We start from the raw sequence: 26,647 nt of genomic DNA, 5'->3' as shown, positions 1-26,647 counted from the left end.
CAATTAATTAATCTTTTTATGTTAGGTTTTTGGTTGAAATGAAAAAGCTAGTGTCACGAGCGGGATTCGAACCCACGACCTCAAGTGGTAGAGAAGCGTATTTAGCCGAAGGTTCATCAGCAGTTTATAGATTTACTCGTGGTCCGGATAACCAAGAATTTTTTTATATGGACTAGGGTTAGCTTCTTAAAATTCTACGCGTCGATACCAGGCTTTGGTGGACAAGAGAATTTCTTTGTTTCATCAGCATAAACATAAAGAAAAAGATTTCTACTTTTTCTCATAGATATTGGACATGATCTGCCTGTAAATTTTTATAGAAAATCGTATTTATAATTAACGTTTTTAAGACTTTGTATCTCATCTTGGGTCAGATTATCTTGCTTTTCTTGCCTTTCCAAATTCTCTCTGATTTACCTTCAAAGATTCAAACGTAACCTGGCTTTGGTATTTTTACAACAGAGGAAAATATTTTAATCAACAAAAACATTGAATCTGCAATTTAATTATTCGTCATAAACCAGATGATCATCATCTTATCTTTTCGATCAATTTTTTATTTCTAAATGTTTAACAATAGCAATATTTCTATTTAAAAATTGTTAAAGGCAGTTTGGTTTTCGATTTTGATAAAATTAAATCATTATTACCATGAACCTGGTTTTGGTTTGGTGTTTTTTGGCCAGCGAGTTCAACGCTCCAGGGTGCGAGTGGGTTTTGAACCCTAATCCTAGGATTACTGCTTGAAAGAGACTTACTATTCATTCTAAAGGAAATTTTTTTTCTTTTCTACGGTCATAGAAAACACCTTGGCCACGTCCTGTCGGAGAGAAGTTTTGAGCGGTGAAAAAAAATAAAATCGTACAATAAAAATAATATTTTAATAAATTGTACAACGACGTAAACATAATAAACGTTATAGTTTTAGTTAAAAAAAGAAGCAAACAGTCAGGTATCGTTTAATAATATTTACAACAACAAAAAAGTTTTAATTGCATCATAACGGGTAAAGCGATTGGCTTCCTCTCATGGACACCTCATAGCTGTGGACTACCATAATGCTAAACACGTGAAATCCTGCAACAAAACCACAAGAAATTGAAAAATCTGTACAAAGAAAGGTTTAACACGACGTAAAATTCTAAATAGATTATCTTTAGAGAGTAAAACTTACATGGAAATTTATATCAATTATTAAAAACGAAAGCTCGATAAACGACCTTGATCTTGCAACTCTTTCCTTGCTTAGATTTGTCAAATATTTGTTATTAATCTAACAATATTGTTGATTTAAATAATCAAGTGTTGACAATTAAATAAGAAAATTCCGTTATCGTTTTAACGGCCTCGAAACTGCCAAAAGCAAGGCTAGAAAGTAAAGATAACAAGAAAAATAGATGCACATATTTTTATTTTTGGCTGGTTTTTCTCATATCGCCCACAGAGTGAATGTTCAATGATATCTAAATTTGAAAGGAAAAAATCTATATAGGTGTAGTGTGGATAAGAGTGCGGAAAAATTGTTGTCCATAAAACAATAAAATACATTTGAACGCTGCTATAATCGGCTATGGCTTCTTGATCCATTTCCCCTTCCAATTGATGAATGTAGTTACGATCTTGTTTAAACAGAGCTTAAAAGTATTATTTTTCAAATAAGTTTATAGTTTGTCATAGTTTTACCGTTCGAACATCTATCATGCCATGAAAATTTTACGTTTGGTGAGGACATATTTCCATTTGATCTTTGAACCTTTTCTGTTGTTCCAAACCTGCTTATAAATAGTGTAAAACTTTTCCAGGTTAAGGACAGTTACCGATAACAGGTACTTGATGATTTAGCTGGCACTTCTCTGCTTGACATAAGTAAACATGGACTTGATCTGTTGATATAGTCGATACTCGTTTTCTGTTGAACTCTTTCCGCTGGCGTACGTGTCTGATACCTAGGTGCTTTGCTTCCAAAACACCACCCAAGTCTTTTTTCTTAATGAGACATTTTGGGAGATTCTGATACTGTCGTGATTGTCGAATATTTTAAGAAGAATATAATTCGTCGGCGAAAAGGAATAGACTGGATCCTGGCTCATAAATCTGGTGGTCAAAAGCTCAACAAAACAATTGGTCAGCGTGACAAATCCATCACAGGGGCACTCATTACTAAAGCTAATCAGACTAAAACGAAAGAGAGTGCTGATCACTGGCATCTGAGAAAACACCTAAACGAAATAGGGTTTTATTTTACAATAAACCCATTTGTAGAATGAATGAATAAACATTTATTAAAAAAATATACTTATACATTATGTTACATACATTCATTAAGCAGGGGAAGTGGCGGGGCACTTTTACGACCTATTTCAAAAATTTGCCTATCAACGCACCTAGTCCTAGTTCGTTGTTATTTTTAATTAATCAAACTAGAAAAATAGTGGGAAAAATTTTCGTAAAAACCCACTAGGTATCAAATAGGATAACAATTAGCAAAAGAATTAACAAAAATATGTTAACAATATTATAAATAAATAAATGAGAATAACAAGAACAATGCACTACGGGTAATTGAATAATCACAAATTGTCTTATAGTATCACAGCTCTAGAGGAAACAACAACAACAAATAAATACATCACAGTTCCTAAATTTATGTATTGTGCCTGATCCTTCCATGTTTCCATGGAAAGTTTAGACCATACACTCTTATATCCCTACAAGTAGTGTTCTTGCTGGAGGAGAGACCCATAAAAAAATTCCTGGACAGACGCTTTAATTCAGAATTAATATACTCCACTCCCGCTTTCTCATGGAGGAGGCCAATTCTGGTGTATCGTGGTAGTGACGTAATAAACCTTAGAAATTTATTTTGGACCACTTGCAGTTTTTGGATGTTGGATTCGCACGTGTAACTCCTTGTTGGGCAAGCATACAGCAGCATAGGTTTTATAACTACTTTATAAATAGTTTATTTTCAAAGCTCATTCCACTCTCACGGGCCATCAGCGGAAATAAGGCTTTTATAGCTATTTTACCTTTTGTAATTTCATTTATGTGTCTAGAGAAGTTAAGTTTTTGGTCCAGAGTTAAACCCAAGTACTTACCCTTTCACACCACTCGATTTTGTGTCCGTGAATTGAAATGGTTTCCCTGAATATTGGTCGTCGTTTTGTGAAAAATATGGCCTCAGTTTTGGGAACATTAATCCTAAGTTTCCAGCGGTGACAAAACCTGCAAATCCTGGTGATGCTGTCATTTAGTTCTTTTCACAATTGTCTTAGGCCTCCAGGATGAACAATAGACAGCTGTCTATCTTATTTTTAAACGCTAAACAACAAATGGAGATAACTTGGGATAGCAAGATGACACGGGAAAAATTGCAGCCATACAGCCAAGATCTTCTACTTCTTAAAAGAAGGATAGAGTCAATTTGAACTAAGCAACTACACAAATAAGCGAGAAGCCTGCAGAGCTTGGGGAATACCAAACTTAAGTTCTTGAGTTCTGACCAGTTGAACTGCTTAATTTGAAAATACCTGTGAATACTGAAGAAGAGGCAATAGGGCAAAGTGGACTATGTGTATTAGTTTTACTCTTGCAAACAGGCAGTCTATCGAATGTCTCTTCTCCATGTCCAAAGAGCTTGTTTATTGACCCTGATGGGCCTGGTCAATCGTAGTACTGTCTACAGACTAAATGACCTTACACTGGTAAAGGTCCTTAAATCCTGAGGTACTGTTGATGTTTGATACTCTTTTAGAGGTTATCAGGTAGGTTTTCAATTTGAACTTCGTTAACCTTATGTATTTTTATAAACTTAGCAGCTTTCCATATTGTATCTATTTTGTCTACGTCTAATTCCTTTATTCTGTGAATCTCGGCTTGTCTCGGGGCGCCATTATTAAAGAAAAGACGAATTATTCCATATAAAACCCGCCATGATTTTTCAAATTTGATTTCTTTTAAAATTAAATTTTTCTTACCGGTAACAATCACATTGACTATTATCAGCGTGTCGATTTCAGTCTTAAAAACGAAAAAGTGTAGAACGATGAGCAGTACGTCCGACAGGGCAGAGACCGCCAGCAAGACCACCTGTATCACCACCCACGCTCGGATGTAGTGCAGTTTCCTCTAAAAATTATGAAATCAAGTTAAAAAAAATATATGACTTTAAAGTAATTTCAATTTAAATTACCTTGTAAATACCATATAGTAAGTAAATGCCTAAAAACACTTCAACCAGGGTGTAGAAGCGAAGGGTGCACGCTTCAACTAGAAAGAAAAATAAATAATATTAATATACAGAAGAGCTGTGCAGCATACAAAGTATTAAGAATCCTTAACTATGAAAAATTTAAAGATGAGATGATGGATCGACCTGCTGTTGAAAACTTGGAAAATAGGATCTTCGGTGAGGTCACAACAAAACGACAATTCTCTAAATTTTTGCCGAGTTTTCGACGATTATATCGTCATCACCAGGGCTTTAACTCGATGTGTGCTGAAATATGTCTTGAGAAAAAACTGCATTTATAATAAGATTATTTAAAATTAGGTGAGGCTCAGAATCTCGGTTAAAGAGCTTCACCTAATTTTAAATAATCTTATTATAAATGCAGTTTTTTTTTCTCAAGACATATTTAAACACTCATCGAGTTAAAGCCCTGATGATGACGATATAATCGTCGAAAACTCGGCAAAAATTTAGAAAATTGTCGTTTTGTTGTGACCTCACCGAAGATCCTTTGTTCCAAGTTATGAAAAATGTATTAAATAATTTTTGGCAAATAAGTCCTGAACGACCTTCTTCTTGTTTGGGTTTATGATTAACCCGTACATTGTCAAGATAACGATTCATTTCTTGGAAGATCAATGATAATTAACGAACTATATTGGGAGATTTGATTAAATTGTTCGTATCGGCAGTAGATGTCTGCGTATTTTCTTCGCAGTAGCTCCTTTGAATAGATTCTGGTGCTATTTCAAACTAATCCTTTAATTAAAACACAGGTCATAGAAAACTATAATGGGGATTATTTGATTTAGATGTTTCTATTCTTGAATTGAATACTTGAAATTTCCAGCTCATATGGAAATATATAGGGGTAATTGGACGAAAGGTGCTTTCCTGCAGAAGATGTCGGCATGTTTCCCCCGTGGTAGCCCATTTTTTTTAAACAAAGGACTTGGCAAAATGTATTATTTCCATCTAATCCTGACTAAATGACTCAGATCATAAAGAACTATTTGGGAATAATCAACTAAAGAAATTGTTATGATAAGGGGGTTAATTGTATTAAAAGCAGTTTTTCTTCAGAAGTCCGCGTGGTTTTCTGCCAAAGTCCCTCGTAAAAAAACTCTGATAAACAAGGAGACTTTATGTCTGTATTAATCTAATTTGATCCCGATTAATCCAACTTTCTAGATCGATAACCAATTTCAGAAATAATTATAATAATGAAAAGCCCAGATTACCGTCATCTACAAAAATAATTATAACGATTGGCTACCTGGATGAAAAGTTGATTTTTCTGCAGTAGATGTCCATATGTTTCTCTAGCGGTAGTCCCTCTTAAAAAATATAATAAAGCAGGAGGCCATAGGTCTGTTATAATAAGTTGTTCCCGATTAATTCAGCTTTCTAGTTTGATACCAAACTTCAGAAATAATTATAATAATGATAAAGGTATGATTAGGTGAACCTTTTTGCAGTAGATGTCCGATTGTTTTCTCTTCCGGTAGCCCATGTTAGAAGAGTCTATTAGAAAATGAGATTTTTCGGTCTGCATTATGAGGATCTGATCCCGATCAATTGAACTACCCAGATTATAAACGAATACACAAGAAATTGTAATAATATAGAAGGATAATTTGGTGGAAAGGTATTTTTTTGCAGTAGATGTCATCATGTTTCTCTTGGGGGTAGCCCTTTTTAGATAATTCTGAGAGAAAATGAGATTTTTAGGTTTGCATTATTCGACTCTAATCTTTTTTTTCAGTAGATGTCCACAATTTTCTCTTGCGGTTGCCCTTTTTAGATAATTCTGCAAGAAAATGAGATTTTTAGGTCTGCATTATTCGAAGCTAATCTTTTTTTTTTTAGTAGATGTCCACAATTTTCTCTTGCGGTAGCCCTTTTTAGATAATCTGCGAGACAATGAGATTTTTAGGTTTGCATTATTCGAATCTAATCTTTTTTTTCAGTAGATGTCCACAATTTTCTCTTGCGGTAGCCCTTTTTAGATAATTCTGCAAGAAAATGAGATTTTTAGGTCTGCATTATTCGAATCTAATCTTTTTTTAGTAGATGTCTACAAGTTTCTCTTGCGGTAGCCCTTTTTAGATAATTCTGCGAGAAAATGAGATTTTTAGGTTTGCATTATTCGAAACTAATTTTTTTTCAGTAGATGTCCACAAGTTTCTCTTGCCCCTAAGCCCTTTTTAGATAATTCTGCGAAAAATAAGATTTTTAGGTCTGTTTTATTCGAATCTAATTTTTTTCCAGCAGATATCCACAAGTTTCTCTTGCAGTAGTCCCCATTAAAAAATTCTAATAAAGCAGGAAGATTCGAATATAATTCCGATGGATTGAATTACCCAGAACATAAACAATAACAACAATATACAAATAACAATTTACTTTTAATACTTACAATAAACAACAATTTGGTTGTTTTTGTAAAAAAAAATAATCCATGTAATTTTTTTAAAGAAGTAAATGCACAACTTATTTAAACATTTATTTGGATGTTTCGGGAATTTACACCCATCATCAGTTCTTAATTTTTTTAAAATTTTTCATTAAATATTTCTCTTAAATTGTTTTAAAATATGACCATTCTGCATCGACAAATCGCATGGCCAAGATGAAAGGTTACCTTCTTTTTTAAACAAAAACATGGAGAAAAAATAATTAAAAAAGATAAAACAGTCTCAAAAAATTCCATGTTCTACAATAAAAACCTTATAAAAATGATAAAGGGATAATTTGGTGGAAAGGTGTTTTTTGGCTGATATCAGCTTGTTTCTCTCGTTGTAGCCCAATTTAAAATATTCTGATAAAAAAGGAATAAAATAGGATAAGGATAGAAAAAGTCAAATATTGAGCATTTATTTATTTTTAAGTGCAATTTTTCACTATCCATGAATTCGTTCTTGGATCGCTTAGAATTTTAAAGTTTAAACATTAAAATAACAATTCAGAAATCGTGAGGTTTCAGAAAAACATTTTCTTCATCGTGCCAACGTTTCGATCTTTATTGAGATCATCTTCAGGGCCTGGGATTTATAAAAGGTTAAAATAACTATTACAGGTTTTATTTTAATTTTTTATTAAGGCAGTTTGTATACTTTTGCCATATTTAGTTAAACTTTAATTAATTACATATTGTCAACTGTTTTTCAACATTTTAAAATTTCTCTAGCGTCAATGACTTTTTAAAACCGATTAAACACTCATTTTTATTTCCGTGCCGATACCAAATCAACAAACACCTTGTAATTATCGCCAATTAAAATAATAAAACCTTATCCTATTCATTCGTAAAAGTCGAATGATTTAATTAACAGCAAGAAGGTCATTGGTGAAGATCACAACAATTGTTTTCTGAAAATGAAATCGGCATGTTTCATCAACACGGCCGTTTTAATTTATTTATGTTTACAAAGTTTACCATAAGTACAAAACTTTCAGTAATTGCGCCGGTTAATTTTTTAAAAATATTTTCTTTTAATGATTTGTAATGGTAGCAAATAAGTAATAACTCTTGTAACTTTGAAACTTGATAATTCGAACTTTCTGATACGAAGTCCCTCATTTTGGTTGATTTATTTCCACTTTTTCATTATTTTTACGAGATTTTATATATGTACAATTTAAATTAGATATTTTAAAAATGCATCTTGATAATTCGATTTTTTTCTTTCCTCTCGATAATTCGAATAATTTTGGTGGTCCCTTGGGTTTCGAATTATCATGAGTCGGCTTACATTTTTCTGCTTGTCGGTTCCGCTAAATTGGGCGATAATTCAGAAAGAGAATTTATTTCTTTTTAACGTGTAATATTTTTCCCGTCTGTATTAAACAATTTTTGTTTGTTCGTTTATGTCTTAATTTTTCAAAAGCGAATGGTTTGACCCACGTCGCAATTATAATTTTTTTCTCTTAAAAACCTTACGTTAAACAAAAATTTAAATTGTAATTTGTTGGTTTTAAATATTTTTTTAAATTTTTATTTAAAAAACCTTCCAGGAGGTCAACGGAAAGTGGGAAAAATTGGCCAACCTTCTAACTTCTGGCTCGCTATTCTTTGGCAATGACACGTGACATTGAAATCTTTTGTTTCCCCTCCCCCCCTGTCATTCAATTTATTAACCGGCACGTCTTCATTAAAACGCCCAAAGAAAAACAATCCATGCCAAATATGAATCAGAGTGAATGAGAGAGAGAGAGAGAGAGTGAGTGAGAAGGTGAGAGCGAGGGGGTGAGAGAGGGAAACGGCCGATCTGATTTAAAAGATCAGCCCGGTCGTTTAAAAATAGAAAGCGACAAATCAACAGATAAATAGGCAAAAACCCGCCCGGTGTTTATACTGGAGGGCGAAAGGGAAAATAAAGAAAACAAAGAAAACGCACATGGCGGTTTTATAAATGTGAAGAAAGAAGGACGGTCCTGCACCTTGGACGCTCTTCGTAGTGAACGATTAATATGACCTCGTCCGCTCATTAACCAATTGCGGAATTAACGCCAATTTAAAGTCCTCCTCTAATATTTTTCGATTAATAACGTCTAAAGAATATAAGAAACTTCTTACACGAGTGATACATTTATTATAAAACAAAATTAAAAATATGCAATAAGATGGTGACAGACTAATTGGTCTCGGAATTCCAGAGGCGTTTATCCTGTTTTCCACATTGTCAACAAGTATCGCAAAAAAATTAGAAGACAGAACGATTGGTTATCCAGATCATGGATAACAATGACACTTTTCAAAATCTGTGAGAGAAAAAAAAGTGAAACCATATAATGACGATAGGAACACGCCATTAGAAAATGATTACTATAATCTAAAGTTGGTATATTACTTACTAACAATGCTACTAATATAATATTAATTAAACTATTAATAGTATTTTGTAATGTAATGATGTAATCATTAACTTGTACAATTTTTTCAGGAATGCAAGATTTATCTGTTTTGTGTAGATGGTTAGGTTAGAACAACCATTTAGCGCCGCGGAGATTCAAAATTCTTCTCTTTTTTATTGTTACAGTACTACGATACAGACTGCAGATAGCTTTTGCAAGTATGAAGGCGACAGAAAGATAAAGATCATCGATAACAATGTCACTTTTGAAAATCTGTGAGAAAAAAAGTGAAACCACATTTCTTTCAATAACGCAAGAAGTAGCTGTTTTGTGTAGGTTAGGTTTAATTTAACCCCACCGAGATTCAAAATACGTTACATTTGCCCATTCTTCTCTTTTTTATTATGATACTTCGCTAAAGACTGCAGACAGATTTTCAAATTATGAAGGAAAGTCGTGAGCTTATTGGAGTCATGTGGTAGTACGAGACATGAGGTGGGGACAGGTCAGTCATAAACTCGTGATTGGATTTATGGTTTATTTAGTCATTTAAGAAATGATTTGAAAATCCAGCCTGTTTCATTGTGTTCTAGGATTCAGAGAATGTGAGTTCGCTTGCAATGGTTTTCTTTCAAGAAGATTTTGGAATGTGCAGCTTGCATCATGATTTTTTTTTAAATTGGTCATTATTAAAGCATAATAAATCACGGTCCTTTATTTTGGTCGACAACTAAGCTGTATCATATGGTGTTTTTGACAGCATAATAAAATTCAACTGTATTAATTGTAAAATGATTTATTTTTGCACATTCTGTACAGTAAATCGCTTCAAGATTACAAAATCCTCATTTACTTTTTTCCATTTCTCAAAAATTGGCAAACGACAAAGGTTTCTTCTGAGTTAAGATCTCGTGTATACAATCTATGCGCAACCACTGCTCCGCTCTGGTTTTGAATTCAGAGTTAACGAATTGGGACAGACCGGAGTGGACTAGTTAATCAATCATCAATTGATTGATTGATGATCGAACTAGGAGTATAAAAAAATTCTTCTTTGTGGGAGAAAATAGATTTTCTTTTTTCTGCTCGCCTTGTCATAGGGAAACTAGACTGGTTCTAATCTGACGGGCTCCGTCCTTCGACGGTTTACCCCATTTCAACGAAAACCGCCTTCAGGCAAATCACTTTCCCCTACTTTTGCGGCGATTTTGAGCACCTGAAACTGGGAATAACAACACAATTTGCGGTTCAGTTGAAAAACCGCATTTTTACAATTGACGGCTGCCAATCGCGATTCATGCTTGGCGTGATGAAAAGGTCGTTCTGATCCCATTTAACCAGTAAAACGGTTTATTATTGTAAAAGAAGAGGCAGAAAAATTAAAAAAAGAGAAATATTTTACTACCTAGTTTTTCTAAAAAGGAAACCCTCACCTCATTTTAAATTGCGGTGAAAGTTGAAAATTCCTCTCATCTTGTTGTTGTCTCGTTAAATTTAGCCCGAGTATTTATTTTTCAGAAATACAAACATTACCATCATTAGTGGCAATAATTGCCAGAAAAACTGACATTGACCTAATGTCACGATACTCATGACGAACTAATATAATGTTCAACTCTAAATTCACAAAGCGAGAGAGAGAAAGGAGAGAGGGAGAGAGAGTGAGAGAGGAGAGGAGAGGAGAGGAGAGAGAGGAGAGGAGAGGAAGAGAGAGAGAGAGAGAGAGAGAGAGAGAGAGAGAGAGAGAGAGAGAGAGAGAGTGTAAGAGTGTAAGAGAAAAAGTCACAGACATGCAAAAGAGACAGAGAGAGTTCAAGGCAAAGAAGATAAGAAGTATATAGAGAGGCAAGGTGAGGAGAGAGATGCTTCCGAACCAACGGGGGCTAGGTCATCGCAGTCTCCAACACATTCATAACATAACCTAGCCTAAAACTACGAACTTCTACAATACAGCCGCATAAATACTTCACAGAACAGAACAAAATTTTATTTACAAGTATATACATTATATAAAATGGTAAAGTGGAGTTTCTCTCTAGCGACACTTACCTCCAGCTAGTTAGAATATAACAAAATTTTTATTATTTACATTATTTTTTATATCGTGGGGAAAAAATTAGATTAAAAAAACAGCTATTTTGGCCAGTAGAGAGCGTTCTTTATTCTCCTGTGCATGAACCTGTCGTCCAAGCAATAGTTGCCTATTGGGCAACAGATTGTACTGGTTCTACCTTCGCATTGCTAAAAAATTTGTTACATCCCAGATGTATAACAGCACCAACATGTTTGTAGGATACTCGTGTATATCGGGGAGAGTCCGTTGCAAGCTTCAGAAACATGTTCTGTACAACCTGCAGCCTGACGACATTTGACGACATTTGGAGGGGCACGCATACAGGAGCATGGGCCTGAACACCACCTCGTACAGAAGAAGCTTATTGGCAGGCGACAGGCCAAACCGGCGACAGAGCAGAGGGAAAAGTACACGGATAGCCGCTTTGCTGATAACCCTGTCACTGACATGGGGAGTGAAAGTGAGTTTACGGTCCAATATCACACCAAGATATTTGACCGACTCATACCACGACACAGTTATACCTTCAAATTGAATCTTTTTATAAAGTAACGGTCTACGCATGCTGAAAACAATTACCTCCGTTTTGTTATGATTAATTTTAATTTTCCAAAGGTTGCAAAAACCTCCTATGCAGCGCATTGCGTTGTCTAATCTGTTCGATATCGTGTCTATCCTCCAAGAAGAAAAGTAGAAAGCGATGTGTACACTTCACTCATTTTGATTACTCGGTGGAGTACTTGATACTCCTCTAACCAACCTTAAACACACTCACTGCTGGAGGGGCGTTGGTGGCGACATATTTCACCATCAGCTCCTATCACTCTCACTAATAAATATACTCACTCAAGCAATACATTATATATACATTTTAAAAAACCGCGTCCTCCAAAAAGCGGAAGAATAGGGATAGGGACAAAAGAGGCGGCCATGAAACCTTCTGCACCTCGACCTGAGTAGATCTATTGTGCTCCCCTGTTTTTTCAGGTTGTTAATCAATGTTCATAGCCTTGTCAGAGGCTTCTTATTGTAGGATCTTGCTTGTGGCTTTTCCTGTCCTAGTTGCAAGAACCTGACATACATACATAGACCATCACAAAAAATACAAAAGGTGTTCTGCGGTCTCCTCTCCTGGCAATATCTGCAAGGTTTCTTCTGTCTGTACTCCTATCCGGTGCAAGTACATTCTTAAGTAGAGGACAGGAGGCCAACCATAAACCTGGTTGCGCTTAACCTTCCACTAATTCCTTTGTAGGTTTTGCGGATGGCTCTTCTATGAATCTCATCGCGTGCCTCATGCCTGTTCCACCAGGTTTTGGACTAATTAAGGATCTAGTGTGAGATGTATCCTCTTTTGTGGCAAGATGCTAGGCTCTAGATAGTCCATATTGGCTCCCGCTTTGGACATGTCAACTTTTTCGTTGCCCACGAATGACCACGGACCCATGCCAGGCTCAGGTCATCAGTGACCTTCGCGCAGGGCCTCCATGCAGATCCAAACACTCTCTGCCTTCACCTCGCATGATGCATGAGTGTTGCCTGTCAGAGAAGAAGGCTATCTTCCGGGAATGTATTCCTAGCCTTTTTATTTCCTTGTAGTTCAATCGCAATGATTTCGGACTGGAAAACTGTAGCATATTTACCTGGGTTTACAAGTTTTCGATTCGTCCTGAATCAAAAAGCGTAACGGGACCCAGAAATTCCCTACTGTGCCCCAGAACCATTTTTAAATTCGGCGGCATGCCTACACGCTCTCTTTAAGGAGTCAAGGCAAAACAAGCTTCTATTATGGGGGTCTCATCGACCATCCTTTCTCTGCATAAGGCTGAGCGCGCTTTGGCCCAGGAGCAGTTGTAGGGTTATTGCTTTATTCTTTAAGTTTTTGCTTTGTTCGTGAAATTTCAATGCCTTCAGGTATGTGAATTACAATTTATTCAGTTAATGACTTTCCTATTATTCATTTGAATAATGTTAGCTTATTCTGTATTTTCTCTCATATTTTCAGTAAATACAAGCTTCAATATTCATTATATAATTTGTATGATTCAAATATGGAATATTTTTTAAATAATTAAAATTAATATTTTATTTCGATCCAGATACATAACAACATTTATTAGTGTAAAAATGGGTTATTGATCAAGATTACTTCTATGATCTGTTTACTTCTTTGCGTTCCATTCATATAATCAATTTTATATCGGTACTGATAAAAATTTAAATTTGTTTTTGAACAAACCCATTGTTTTAGAGATGCCAAATGAGTCAGGACCGAGTTTTTTCTCAAACTCCAGTCTTCGACCTCCGAAAAATATTCACGTTTAAAAAATCCGTTTTAAAGCCGTTTTCCGAGCGTTTCTGCTCGTTAGTAGCCGACGGTTAACTGGAAGTGTCAACCAGATTAATATGGAAAAGTTTTTTTTTTTTGCCTTATCACGTTAGTTATCTATAGCGAGAAGCATTTTGAGATTGCAGAAACGAGCTCAGAGTTGTTCGATTTCCGTTCTACAACTAATTAACAGGCCGACCCGCGATTCTTTTTATCATAATTGCAGAAAATTAGAAGAAGACCTAAATGGAAGCCAATGACTTGAAAATGGGCATGGATAAAATGATGAGCATTATTGTCATGACCTGACTAGAGTGATCTCGATGTATTTTATACTTGATTTTTACCCTCAAACTATCCATTAATCTTAGCAAAAGGGGAAAATTTTGATAAGATTTTATCAACTTTCACTTCGTAAATCAAACTAAAGATCCCGTAAGGCACCGGTCAATATTGGATAATTGGATAAAATTAAATCATGATAGACGTTGACCGTGGATTTGTCGAATTTGTACCATTTTTCGAAATACTATGTACATAATAGAGTTGACATCTATTGAAAACAGCACAAAAATCAACTTTCCTTTCCGTATTTTGTTTCGGTCCGCTGGTTTTCGCCGATACGGATGAGTTGAATCCTTTTGAGTGAGAATAACAGATCTGAGCATTTCCCGGTTATTTTTAACCTTCACAATAAAAATATTTTACGAGTTTTAATGAAAACAAAGTTTTAATCAAAAAATTCATTAAAGACGTTGTATTTTTTACTTCTACCATTTCTTCTTCATATAAACATTAGTAAAACGTAAAAATGCAATATCACGATCATTCGTAGATCTTGTCTTTGTCTAATCAAACTCCGTTCAGAAACGGCCGTTAAAAAATCATGATTACAGTCGATTAGACATCGAATAGTTAGAACCATGATCAATTAAATCATCGTAATAGCACCTTAAAAGAAATCATGATTACTCAATGCAGAGTATTTTCAAATAGAAAGATCTGCAAATAATCTCAGAAGAAACCGTTTGCTCTTCTGGTTTGCCGATTTTTCAGGAATGGAAAAGCTATAAAGAAAGATTTTGTATGCTTGAAACGATTTACTATACAAAATGAACAAAAATAACTATTTACTTAACGATTAACTCAGTGAAAATTGGTTATGATGCATCATCAAGCAGCGAATACTTAAAACCATGATTTATTAAGCTTCCATAATTAAGCTGCTTCTAAACAAATCATAATGTGTGGTGATTAGTGACCGTTAGTTGATGATTATTCAGAAATCGTGAGATGCGGTCTCGTGTGAAAAACATTTTCTCTATCGTGCAGACGTTTCGATCTTTATTGAGATCATCTTCAGGGCCTGAGATGTACAAACATTGTTTAAATTTAACAAATACATGTAGGATGTGGAAAAAAGGCAAAAAAATATTTTTTTATATTCCATCAAAGTATTTCTACTCATTCAAAGTGTTTGTTTCCTCCGTAATTGTGCCATTCTTGCGTGTCGTGTTGAGAGTGCCAGTGATAAAATATCACACAAATAAAAACACTTTGAGCTAGTAGAAATACTTTGATTGAATATAAAAAAAATTTTGCATTGTATAAATTCACTTTTTTCCACATCCTACATGTATTTGTTAAATTTAACCAATGTTTGTAAATCCCAGGGCCTGAAGATGATCTCAATAAAGATCGAAACGTCGGTACGATAAAGAAAATGTTTTTCTGAAACCTACAACACACCAGACCGCATCTCACGATTTCTGAATAATCAACAAATCATAATTATCATGCAGAATATTTTGATCGATCTGCAAAAACAATTCGTTATTAAATAATAATTTTACCAAACAAAAACAGATCCTAAACCCGGAAGCTATTTCATTTGAGTACGTATGTTATGAACTGTATTATTAAATGTATACAATATAGGCATAAAAAAACCTCAACTTTACAAGTTTTAGTGGACACAAATGGGTGTGTATGTCTAAACCTTATTGATACCTACTAAATACGTCGCAAAACAATTGTTCCCTGTCCTCTACATGAGCCACCCTCGAGCATCACTAAAACTCACTTTCAAATAATTGCAACGAACACACTATGATTTTTTTTATCATTTCGTGATTTACACATCTATCTTTCTCTCACTCTCACTCTATCTATCAGTCTATCACTAAATCTTTATCTATGTAACTCTCTCTCTTCTCATCCTCAATCTCTCTCACTTACCTCTCCACCCCCTCTTTTATTCTCACGTTCTCTCCTCTCTTTCTCACTCACTCTCTCTCTCTCTCTATACATACATACATATATATATATATATATANTCTCTCTCTCTCTCTCTCTCTCTCTCTCTCTCTCTCTCTCTCTCTCTACTTATCTATCTACCTAGCTATTTGTCTATCATTATATCTATACCTTTCCCTATCTTTATATATCTATCCTAGTAAAACAGGTAGAGGCTATAACACACACACTCTCTCTCTCTCCCTCCTTTCCTCCCTTTTTCTCTCTCCTACTCTCTCTCTCGCCTTCTGTCTTTTTCCCCCTACCTCCCTTTCCCTCTCAATCACTCTCACTCTCTCTCTCTCTCTCCCCTCCCTCCCTTTCGCTCTCTCTCTCTCTCACTCACTCTCTCTCTCTCTCTCTCACTCCCTGTCACTCTCTCTCTCCCTCTCCCCTCCCTCCCTTTCACTATCTCTCACTCACTCTCTCCCCTCCCTCCCTTTCGCTCTCTCTCTCACTCTCACGTTCTCCCTCTCTCACTCTCTCACTCTCTCTCTCTCTCTCTCTCTCTCTCTCTTTCTCTCTCTCTCTCTCTTTACCTACCTATCTATCAATGTATCTATATCTCTATCACTATATCTACATCTATCTCCATCTCTCTGTCTCTATCTTTGTATTTATACTTATCTCTCTCTTTTTTCTCTCTCTCTTTCTCTATCTCCGGAGAAACGTATCCGTCTTGTTGCGCATTCTCCCTCATGATTGTCATGATTTTTCCTTTGCCAATTTTTTTTCTATACTGGTTTTTTTTGGGGGGGGGGGAATTTTAGTGAATTTTGTCAGTTTTCGTGTGGTTCCCTTCTTTCGCCAATAGGTCCGCTTTTTTATTACTAATGACACTTTTATACTTTTACTTGTGAGGGCCAATAATGACTTTAAACTTTACGCTGTCTCAGTTACTTGAGTTTCATTGCATCGTACAATAGTTGACTATCTTGAACCACTTGATACTTTGACTGCCTGCTGTATTTGGATCCCCTCTAAAACTTTATAAATTGACATTAGTTCTGCCGTGATTTTGGAATATGTCGGTCAGTCTATATTGCATCTCAGGAATGCGGGTACCATTTTAATAATAATAATAATAACACTTAAGTGTAAAATCTATTGGTTTGGTTTTCCTCTTCAACTGGACTTATACTTTTGGCGTTGAAATTACGAGTCAATGGTGTAAAGCTTTTATTTCATGCGGTAGGATGCTTCGTAGCACTTATTTTTTCGAATTTTCAGATCTATCGATGACCCTTCAGTTCATGCAGCATGGAATGATTTTATAGAGTATCATTTAGTCATCCTCAACAGTTTTTTCTTTGAGCAAATCCCAATTTTTTTATATGATCTTTATTGCCTCAAATTGCTAAGTTCATTCATTTGAACATTTCTTGTTCGGAAACTCGCGACATTTTCAATATTTTTCAAACGAGAAACCCCGTTTAAACCGTTGAACCCGAAAGCAAGTAAGAGATAAGGGAAAAATTATTGCACTTTGTGGCGTTTAGGTATAAATAAAGTCCCTCAAAGTAAGTACTGAAGTGATGAAATTACACCCTGTATATTAAGTTTCTCGAACCCAGAGAAATCATTAAACGTTGACGTTATATTATGATCATTATTTTTTCATACTTGTAATGTGAAACTTTAAATCGGTTTATTTACATTCGACCCATTCGGACTTTATCCCAGTGCTCTTTGACAGTTCTACGAGAAATATTTGTGAATCAGGGTCAATTTACGTTGTAAATCAATGGGTGTTTGTACGATCAAGTGAAATGATGGAGAGCCACAGATAAACCAAACTGACCAACACGCTTCATCACAGAGAATGTACAAATCTTACTTGGGAAAAGCATGCGAAATAAATTCTCGATTGTCACTTGCTAAGGCGTTTTATTGAAAAATTGAAAATAATTCGTCTTGGGTGTACAATGTTGCGCGGGGTGCCAAAACCCGAGCATGCACCTGGTCAACAAATTGACTCGTTGACGCTTCGAAGACAAAGGTTTTCAGTTCCAGAACAGGAAATGGAACGTGTTCTCGTTTGTGGCGATCCGGATGAAGCCGTTTTGACTTCGTTTATCCCATATTGTTCATGGGCCCGTCCGGCCCATTTTGAGCCGTTGTCAATTCCGACAAGCATCAGTGACCGTGTTCGCAGGGCGTAACGATCCAAAACGCAGCGCAATGATTCAATTTAGCCAAAATATGCTGATAGTACATATGTTTATACTGATTTTTTAATAAATATTTAAATTTCACCGTCATTATCGAATCAAATTGATAATAAATTATATTCTAATCAGAATAATTATTTCTTTAAGTACCGTAGCTCATTTTATTTTGTACCTTTATAAATAAGTTAAAAGCTTAAATATAGTATTTACAAGAGGAAGCTACGGACGTTGGATTAATTATTTTTATGAAGCTTTTGTTGGTTATACTAGATCGAAAATTATTAGACATTTGTCCGAGCTTTCATACCCGGCTAGCTGCCTGGGCTATTGCCGGCGATATTCCGCTGAAAATCCGCCCTCATTCACGCTAATAAATACATTCGTACTTTATGTACAATTGAAATTTACATTTGCACAATGAGTCTAAAATACTAACCTAGATTGGTGGGTTTATGGTGTACGTGATATTCCACCCACGCATACACTACTATCAGACTAATAAATACATTCACTCAAGGGGTAACCACTCATTCTATATGTACAGCTAAGAATGCGGAGCCACTGGCGCATTTAATATTATGACAGTGCCTCCGCCCATTCACTCTACAAGACCTAGCCTAATACTAACCTAAATAGGTGGGTGTGTGAAGTACTCGATATTCCTGCACTACACGCCCATTCACACTCACTTTCGCGCCAATAAATACATTCATTCTGCACAAAACACACAAAGAGAAAATAACCTAGTTCGGTGGGTCTGTGGAGTACTCGATATTCCTGCACTACACGCCCATTCACATTCACTTTCGCGCTAATAAATACATTCATTGTACACAAAATACACAAAGAGAAAATAACCTAGTTCGGTGGGTCTGTGGAGTACTCGATATTCCTGCACTATACACCCATTCACACTCACTTTCGCGCCAATAAATACATTCGTTTTGCACAAAACACACAAAGAGAAAATAACCTAGTTCGGTGGGTCTGTGGAGTACTCGATATTCCTGCACTACACACCCATTCACACTCACTTTCGCGCCAATAAATACATTCATTCTGTACAAAACCCACAAAGAGAAAATAACCTAGTTCGGTGGTTCTGTGGAGTACTCGATATTCCTGCACTACACGCCCATTCACACTCACTTTCGCGCCAATAAATACATTCATTCTGCACAAAACACACAAAGAGAAAGCTAATCTAGTTCGGTGGGTCTGGGGGTACTCGATATTCCTGCACTACGCGCCCATTCACACTCACTTTCGCGCCAATAAATACATTCATTCTGCACAAAACACACAAAGAGAAAATACCCAGTTCGTTGGGTCTGTGGAGTACTCGATATTCCTGCACTACACACCCGCACACACACACGCGCGCGCACACACATTAATACCACGCCAATAAATACACTCACTGCAGGAAGGGAAAAAACCACGTGTGGCAAAACCATCAAAGACGACCATATGCATCTATTTACTTCAAATATTATTGCTAATGTGTTTTTTTTATTTATTAATATTTGCCAAACTTTCTATTTTATAATAATTATGTAATTTATTTAAAAAATGTTTCTGGTTCCTATAGAGCTCTTGGACAAGTGTCAATTTTTACGACCTAGTATCACCAAAAAAATTCAAGCCTTACTGCCTAGTTGTTTTTGTTTAAAAACAATTCTGTAAAGAAAATATTAATACATCCTCTTGTATAATTCGTTGAAAGCGAGGTCCAAAACTAAAAGGGCGAATGCGATTTTGTATTTATTAATATTTGCCAAAATATCCATTTTATAATAAGTGTGTAATTTACTCAAAACATTTTTACGGTTCCTAGGGGGCAAGAGCTCTAGGACAAATGTCTAATATTTTACGACCGAGTATCACCAAAAAATTTTTTTTCAAGCCTTACTGCCCTAGTTGTTTTTGTTTACAAACAATTCAGAAAAAAATGCATATATCCTATTGTACAACTCTTTGAGAGCGAGGTCCAAAACTAAAAGGGCGAATGCGATTTTGTATTTATTAATATTTGCCAAACTTTTCATTTTACAATAGTTTTAATTTATGATTATTCGGAAATCTTGAGATGCGGTCTGGCTTGACGTAGGTTTCAGAAATACATTTTCTTTGTCGTGCCAACGTTTCGATCTTTATTGGTATCATCTTCAGGGCCTGGGATTTACAAACATTGTTTAAATTTAACAAATACATGTAGGATGTGGAAAAAAGTGAATTTATACAACGCAAAAAAAAATTATATTCAATCAAAGTATTTCTACTCACTCAAAGCGTTTGTTTTCTGTGTAATTGTGCCATTCTTGTGTGTCGTGTTGAGTGTGCCAGTGAGATGCTGTTTTATGTTTATATACGTTGGATTTTGAAGGGGTGAGGAAGGAAATTCTGTAAATTTCTGTCCCGATTTCCTTCCCCACCCCTTCAAAATCCAATGTATATAAACATAAAACGGCATCTCACTGGCACACTCAACACGACACACAAGAATGGCACAATTACACAGAAAACAAACACTTTGAGTGAGTAGAAATACTTTGATTGATTATAATTTTTTTTTGCGTCGTATAAAATTTAAACAATGTTTGTAAATCCCATGCCCTGAAGATGATCTCAATAAAGATCGAAACGTTGGCACGATAAAGAAAATATGTTTCTGAAATCTACGTCACACCAGACCACATCGACTTACGGTCACTAATCACCACACGTTTTAATTTATTTTGTTTAACGCAATTGTGAGTACTTTAGTGTTCGATGTGTTCTTCGCCATCTAGTCATTTAACACAAGCATTTTTGTTCTATTAATAAAATTTCATCTCTTCTTTAATCTATTTTCTACGAGAATAAATATCGTAGATTAATTGCGCAAATATTTTTTTTTAATTGTTTACGGAGGTTCTCGTTAAACCCTCTGTTTGTAATCTTTAATCCCTCTTATCGCTTATTGTAAATTTATGATGTTTATTGCTCATATTTTTCTCCCTTCCTCTGAAGCTAGAAGTCGTTAATAATCTTTTACATTACAAAATTTAAAAGATATAAAACGGCTTTCTCCGTTGCAATTTTCCCCCCTTTGAAACTTTTTTTTTGTTTCTAGTGTGAAAATAATAAGCTATTGTATTTATATATTTTTTAAACTTTGACAAGAGTGGTAAACTAAAACACGAGATTATTTCTTAAAGCGTCATCTCGTAAATCCGTATATTTATTTTTAAAATGTGGTCCGAAATAAACGCGCTGACCCCTCCCATAGGGTCAACCGTCAAAACTAACGAAAAGGCTGCATCTGAGGATCAAACTCCCGGATTCAACACAAAATAAATGTCATTTAATCTTAGACTCAGTATTAATTGGGAACGATGAAGGATTAAAGGTTTTTCGGGCTGAACTTATCTTTGTTTATTATCGTTATATAATGGTTTAATCAGTTATCCTCTTGGGGGAAAAAATAAATACTTATACGAAAAGATATCCATTTTAGTATCTGGATCGTTGAAATTAACAAGTGTTATTTTTAAAACAAGTTCAATTACGCCATATAAGTCATATCAGGCAGAATTACACCCCAGGATTTGCCGGTTTTGAACTGATCGACACTCCTCTGGGTCCGTTTATTTTCGCTACATTCTTCCACATACCAAGAAAAATGATCAGTCGATCTGTTCAACATCGGCTGTAATTATACCAACGTCGCCAACTTTAATTTTTTGTCTTGTTACAACAAAGTACATTTTTGTTCAGCTATTTTCCTAGTTTTATTTATTTATTTTAACGCCGTCCTGGAAAAGAAACACTTGTCATATAGAATGAGAGTTATGAAAGCTTTTGAAACCTTTCAAAATAAGATTTACTACTAATAAAATTAAAAATAATTCCAGTTTCTACCCATTCTGATGTACTTTTGATTTTTTTTCTTGAACCTTTTCAAAATTGGATTTTTCTTGTGTTTTATTAATACTTTTAGTCCGAAAAATTGAAGACAAAGTGGCATAAGTCAGTGAGCAACTTGACAATCATTCTGCTACAAGGAAATTTTTTAAATTATAATTACAGTCCGGGGGGCGCAACGGTTTAGGCGTTGACACGGCGCTCATCACTGTAAGGTAAAGGTCCCGGGTTCGAATCCGACATACAAATGGGCTTTTTTTTCAAAAACACCGGCACCCCGAGGGTTGATGATGAACCTCTGCTGTTGCGAACCCTCGTTAAAAAAACAACAACAGTAAACCAGCCCGGATATGGAAATCTTCCAGAGAGTAACAGGCTCATCACCCGGACTGAACGTGGTAAAAAATCCCTTTCGTCGCATACAAGAAAGGTTGGCTCAAAATGGCGGGTTTTATTAAATACCCAAACTTTGGAAACTCTAGCATAAATCAATAGATGTTCTGGCCTAATAATTAGTTTTGTACATAAATGGTCGCACTTCATGGCACGGTTATAAATAAATAATCGGCAATCAGACTTGCTCCCGACCTCGCTCTTTCAGACTACTACTCCAATCCGTTACATTGTTTTATCCGAGGAGAAACATTCACGAATTGCTGGCTTGTTATGGCAAGGTTTTCAAATTTGGAGTACCAGCATATGATTTAGGTACTGGGACAAAGTTTCATAATTTGTGGAATAACTTTAAAACCTTTCACTGTTGTAATAAAAACTAAGCAAAACGACAAAATATGTAGATTAATTAATTAATCATTTTATGTAAAGTTTTGGTTGAAATGAAAAAGCTAGTGTCACGAGCGGGATTCGAACCCACGACCTTCGGCTAAATACGCCGCTGCTCTACCACTTGAGCTATCGTGACTTCGATCCACTCGGATACCAACTCTCCATCTCAACCTACAACCGTTCGAATTTTCCGTCTTTTTGCCATTTTCAAATATCGTGTAAGCGGATTGGATTCTCAGCGACTAATGAAGTGGCCGCGGGGAGATGTTTCGTGAAGTGATACTTCTTTTTACTTTTTAAATATTAATCCATTTACGTTTTCGTAGTCAATTGACTAAGTTACTTCTTTCAATCAATTAATTATTCTTTCTAAGGTTTGGGTCGAGATAAATATGTTCATTTGAAAATGGCAAAAAGAGAGAAAATTCGAACGGTTGTAGGTTGAGATGGAGAGTTGGTATCCGAGAGGATCGAAGTCACGATAGCTGAAGTGGTAGAGTAGGGGCGTATTTCGCTGAAGGTCGTCGGTTCGAATCCCGCTCGTGACACTGACTTTTTTATCTCGAACAAAACCTTAGACAGAATAATTAATTGATTGAAAGAAGTAAAACTTAGTCAATTGACTACGAAAACGTAAATGGAAAAATATTTAGAATTTTAAATTTCAGTGCTGGGAGAATAAAAAAAGATGGTAATGTCATCAAATTCCACACTTCAATGCACAATCGACTGGTTAATTTCACATTTTCATGCATTCCTCTTTTCTTTTAATACTCTGTAATTGTACGTTTACATCTTTTCTTTTGATTCTATGGCAGGAAAATTGTTTAACCCGGAAAATAAATATTTGGCTTTTGACAGGAGCAGAAAGCCGAAGCCCAATCGTCCTAATCGTTCCAGCCAATGCAAATTTGGCAAAGGGGATCGCTTAGATCTGGCATGTAAATAAATTTGATTACAAACGGCTGTTTTATAAGAGGAATCAGGGAGAAGGCTAAACAAATGATGTTCCCTTTTCCTTTAATCGGATTGATCTATTGATTCCCAGATGGCATAATGGCTTATTTACGACTTCAACGGGCTAATCCTGGAAAAAGACGCGTATCATTTTCCTTCCCAGACCCATTAAAGGGATTCGGAACAAATAAAAAATAATAAAAAACTTACTTATCTCTTTCCAGTCTTCGTCGCTGGTCGCGTAATGGACCAAGTTGCCGATCGATATGAAGCCCAGAGATGCTGTCACCGTGTCAATCACCTGGAAAAACAAACGCAAAGATGATCAGTGCTGGCAGGAAGCGAGACCTATTAGCCTCTGATCCGCTCCGCAATGGTCCAGAAATAAATTTAGTCTTTACAGCCACAGCAGTAAAGATAACTTTTACTGCGACTTGGAGTCAGAAGAAGAAGAAAAAAAACATATTTAGCATGAAAAGGAAGATCAAAGTCATAATAAGCAAATGGATCTACAAAAATAGACAACCATGACCAGATAGAGTAGAACCGAAGTCAATAAAAAATGATAAGACAAAAATAAATTACAATCAATTACATTAAACGTAGAAAACCAAGCCTTTTTGATCTGAATCTTTAAATATAAGAAGATAAATACAGACAAGAATAAGGTTTGTTGAATTATACGAAATTCGCCAAAAGCAATAATGACCGCCTTTAACTGTTTCTTTAGACACAACCCTTATAAACAAAAATGAAAAAATAAACACGCATATAAACAATGTAAAAACATTATAGTACATAAAATATATTTCTTGTAAACATTAACTATTTATACCACTTTACATGATTTATATCGACCATTATTCATCCTCATACTGTTTTTTCGTTTGTTTAATTTTTTATGGTTAATGGCAAAAATAATAATTAGATTTTTTTTAAATCTTTTTTGATGGTTTTCTAAAACTATTGAGTAAAAAATACTATTAGACAAGAATAAACGGGACAAAATTTGGTTGGACTAACTTGCCTCTCGACCTGCTTATACCCTGACGTCTCTGAAAAACTACCAAGCCGTAAAATTGAAATTTTTTTCTTCGAACAACGTATCCTTACTCTATAAAATTTTGTTAAAAGATCACTCGAAATGGTGGACATTAATGATTTATACTAATCAGGAGTAAAAAAATTCATTTACGTATTAAATATTAAATTTGGTTTAAATATATCTGAAAATTTCCCTTATGCAGCTTTTCATAAACTTCATAAAAATTTTCGTAAACTTTCTTCTTTTTTTGTCAATTCTCTTTCCGTTATTCATTATTTTGTAATTTAGGATTTTCTTGTTAAAGCCTTTTTTAACAAACAACATGTTAAAAATGATGCTATAGTTAGATCGGAATCAGGCTGACATCACGTGTGATAATTTCGATTGATATAATCTATTTCTATGAAGAATGACAGATCTAGACCAATCTGTCGATAACAAATTTGTAATAAATTCTAGCTTATTTGAATTCATCATCTTTTCCCTTGCATCTTTTGAATATGTCATTTCCGCCCATTTTTATACAACTTTAACGTAATTTGCGAAGTAAATTATACATTTTATTATGTACACCCCTTGATAATCTAAAAAACAAAAATATATCGGTTCTTGTTTTGTCGTAAGATATTAATTTTACAGTTTTATTTGATTAAATTGTATTTCCACATCTCAAATAACAGTGCAATTTGATTTATAAATTACTATAAAGCACTTAATGGTTTATTATTATTATTATTATTATGCTCTCCATTTTTTATGTACAAATAGTCCTTTTTGGTTTTTGGCCAGTCTTAAATCCTAAAATCTTAAATTCACCAAAATATCCACATTTCTGTATTTCACTACGTTTGAAATTATTGGGATAAAAAATTTATAGTTTCTTCTTGAGCTTTTAAAGGCGGTTGAACGGTTTTCAGCTTTGGTTGTGGTTTGAAATTGAACCAGAAGCTAGGTTGGTCTGAAAATTTTCCGGATTTTTTTTCAGCCAAATAAAAGGAAACATTAACAAAAGAATACAGCACAAACACGTTTATAAAAACTTTATTTTAACGCCAAGAAAAAATTTCGTAAAAAATAATTAGTAATTCATAAACTCAATAAATAATTCGATAAATAAAAGCTTTCGCTCATATATAAATGATTTATTGATAGATATAAAATTTCATTATTCATGTCTTAACGGTTTTACGAAGATTTTGACCGAGATCAAAGAGGAAATATTTATTGTTAATAAAAAAATATATTTATCGTTAAATTTCACTTAATACTACAGATTTACAGATAATTGAATCAATAAAATTTTTATGTTAAAAATCAAATTGACATTATCCCTAATTTTTAATGTGAAATATTGATGGCTGATTTTAATTATATAGAGTGAATAAATTATTAATAAACTAAAATATTTATATGCACAATGTAAATTATTGGTATAATTAGACTAATTTATTTAATGTTTTACGAAGACCATAAAGGATTATTACGACTACTGTTTTTTTAATTGGTAGTTAAGAATTTTAAGACGTTTATTTTGCGTAAATTACGCTAGTTTTATACTGGCCGGAGTTTTTAAATGAAATGCCGTCCACAATTATGACAAAATATGGTAAAAATTATGATCAAATTGTTGTTTTTAGGCTTACCAGATTGCTAAATCCGATTAATTTGCTTGCAGTCTCGAGGGACAAGCCGCAACAGAGGTTGTTGACAAGCGGCATATTCCCGGTGTCACAGAAGAGAAAATTTTATAATAAAATTACAAACATGCAGAAGGAAAAAGTCCTTTGGCCCGAGTTGACAAGACTAGAAACTGAGAACGACTGATGTCCGATAATTAAATTGTTCTTGATAACATCCTCTTCCGATTAGAATTAATTCGTCGATCTCCCCGTTATCGGTCGTGAATGCGTCCCACGGAAATATCCCGAGTCCATTTTTATCCGACAAGTAAGTGCTGGCGAGTTAAACCGTGGTCACAATGAACTCAAATGAGCTA

General features: G+C 34.8%; 1 protein-coding gene across 1 annotated transcript; it reads right to left on the bottom strand.

The window, feature by feature from the left end:
- Nucleotides 1-942: 942 nt before the first annotated feature.
- On the bottom strand, nt 943-26,647 carry LOC106666422. The gene is made up of 5 exons (XM_014393613.2): nt 26,295-26,647; nt 23,817-23,907; nt 4,193-4,269; nt 3,978-4,128; nt 943-1,077 (listed from the first exon to the last, which is right to left on the bottom strand). Exons 1-5 carry the CDS (start codon nt 26,367-26,369, stop codon nt 998-1,000), a joined length of 474 nt encoding a protein of 157 aa, XP_014249099.1. The 5' UTR covers nt 26,370-26,647; the 3' UTR covers nt 943-997.

The sequence above is a fragment of the Cimex lectularius genome, unplaced genomic scaffold (genome assembly GCF_000648675.2).
Source record: "Cimex lectularius strain Harlan isolate CLEC.00 unplaced genomic scaffold, Clec_2.1 scaffold124, whole genome shotgun sequence".
Taxonomy (NCBI): domain Eukaryota; kingdom Metazoa; phylum Arthropoda; class Insecta; order Hemiptera; family Cimicidae; genus Cimex; species Cimex lectularius.
Note: the sequence above shows the minus strand (reverse complement) of the source record. Positions and strands in the feature narration are given on the sequence as shown.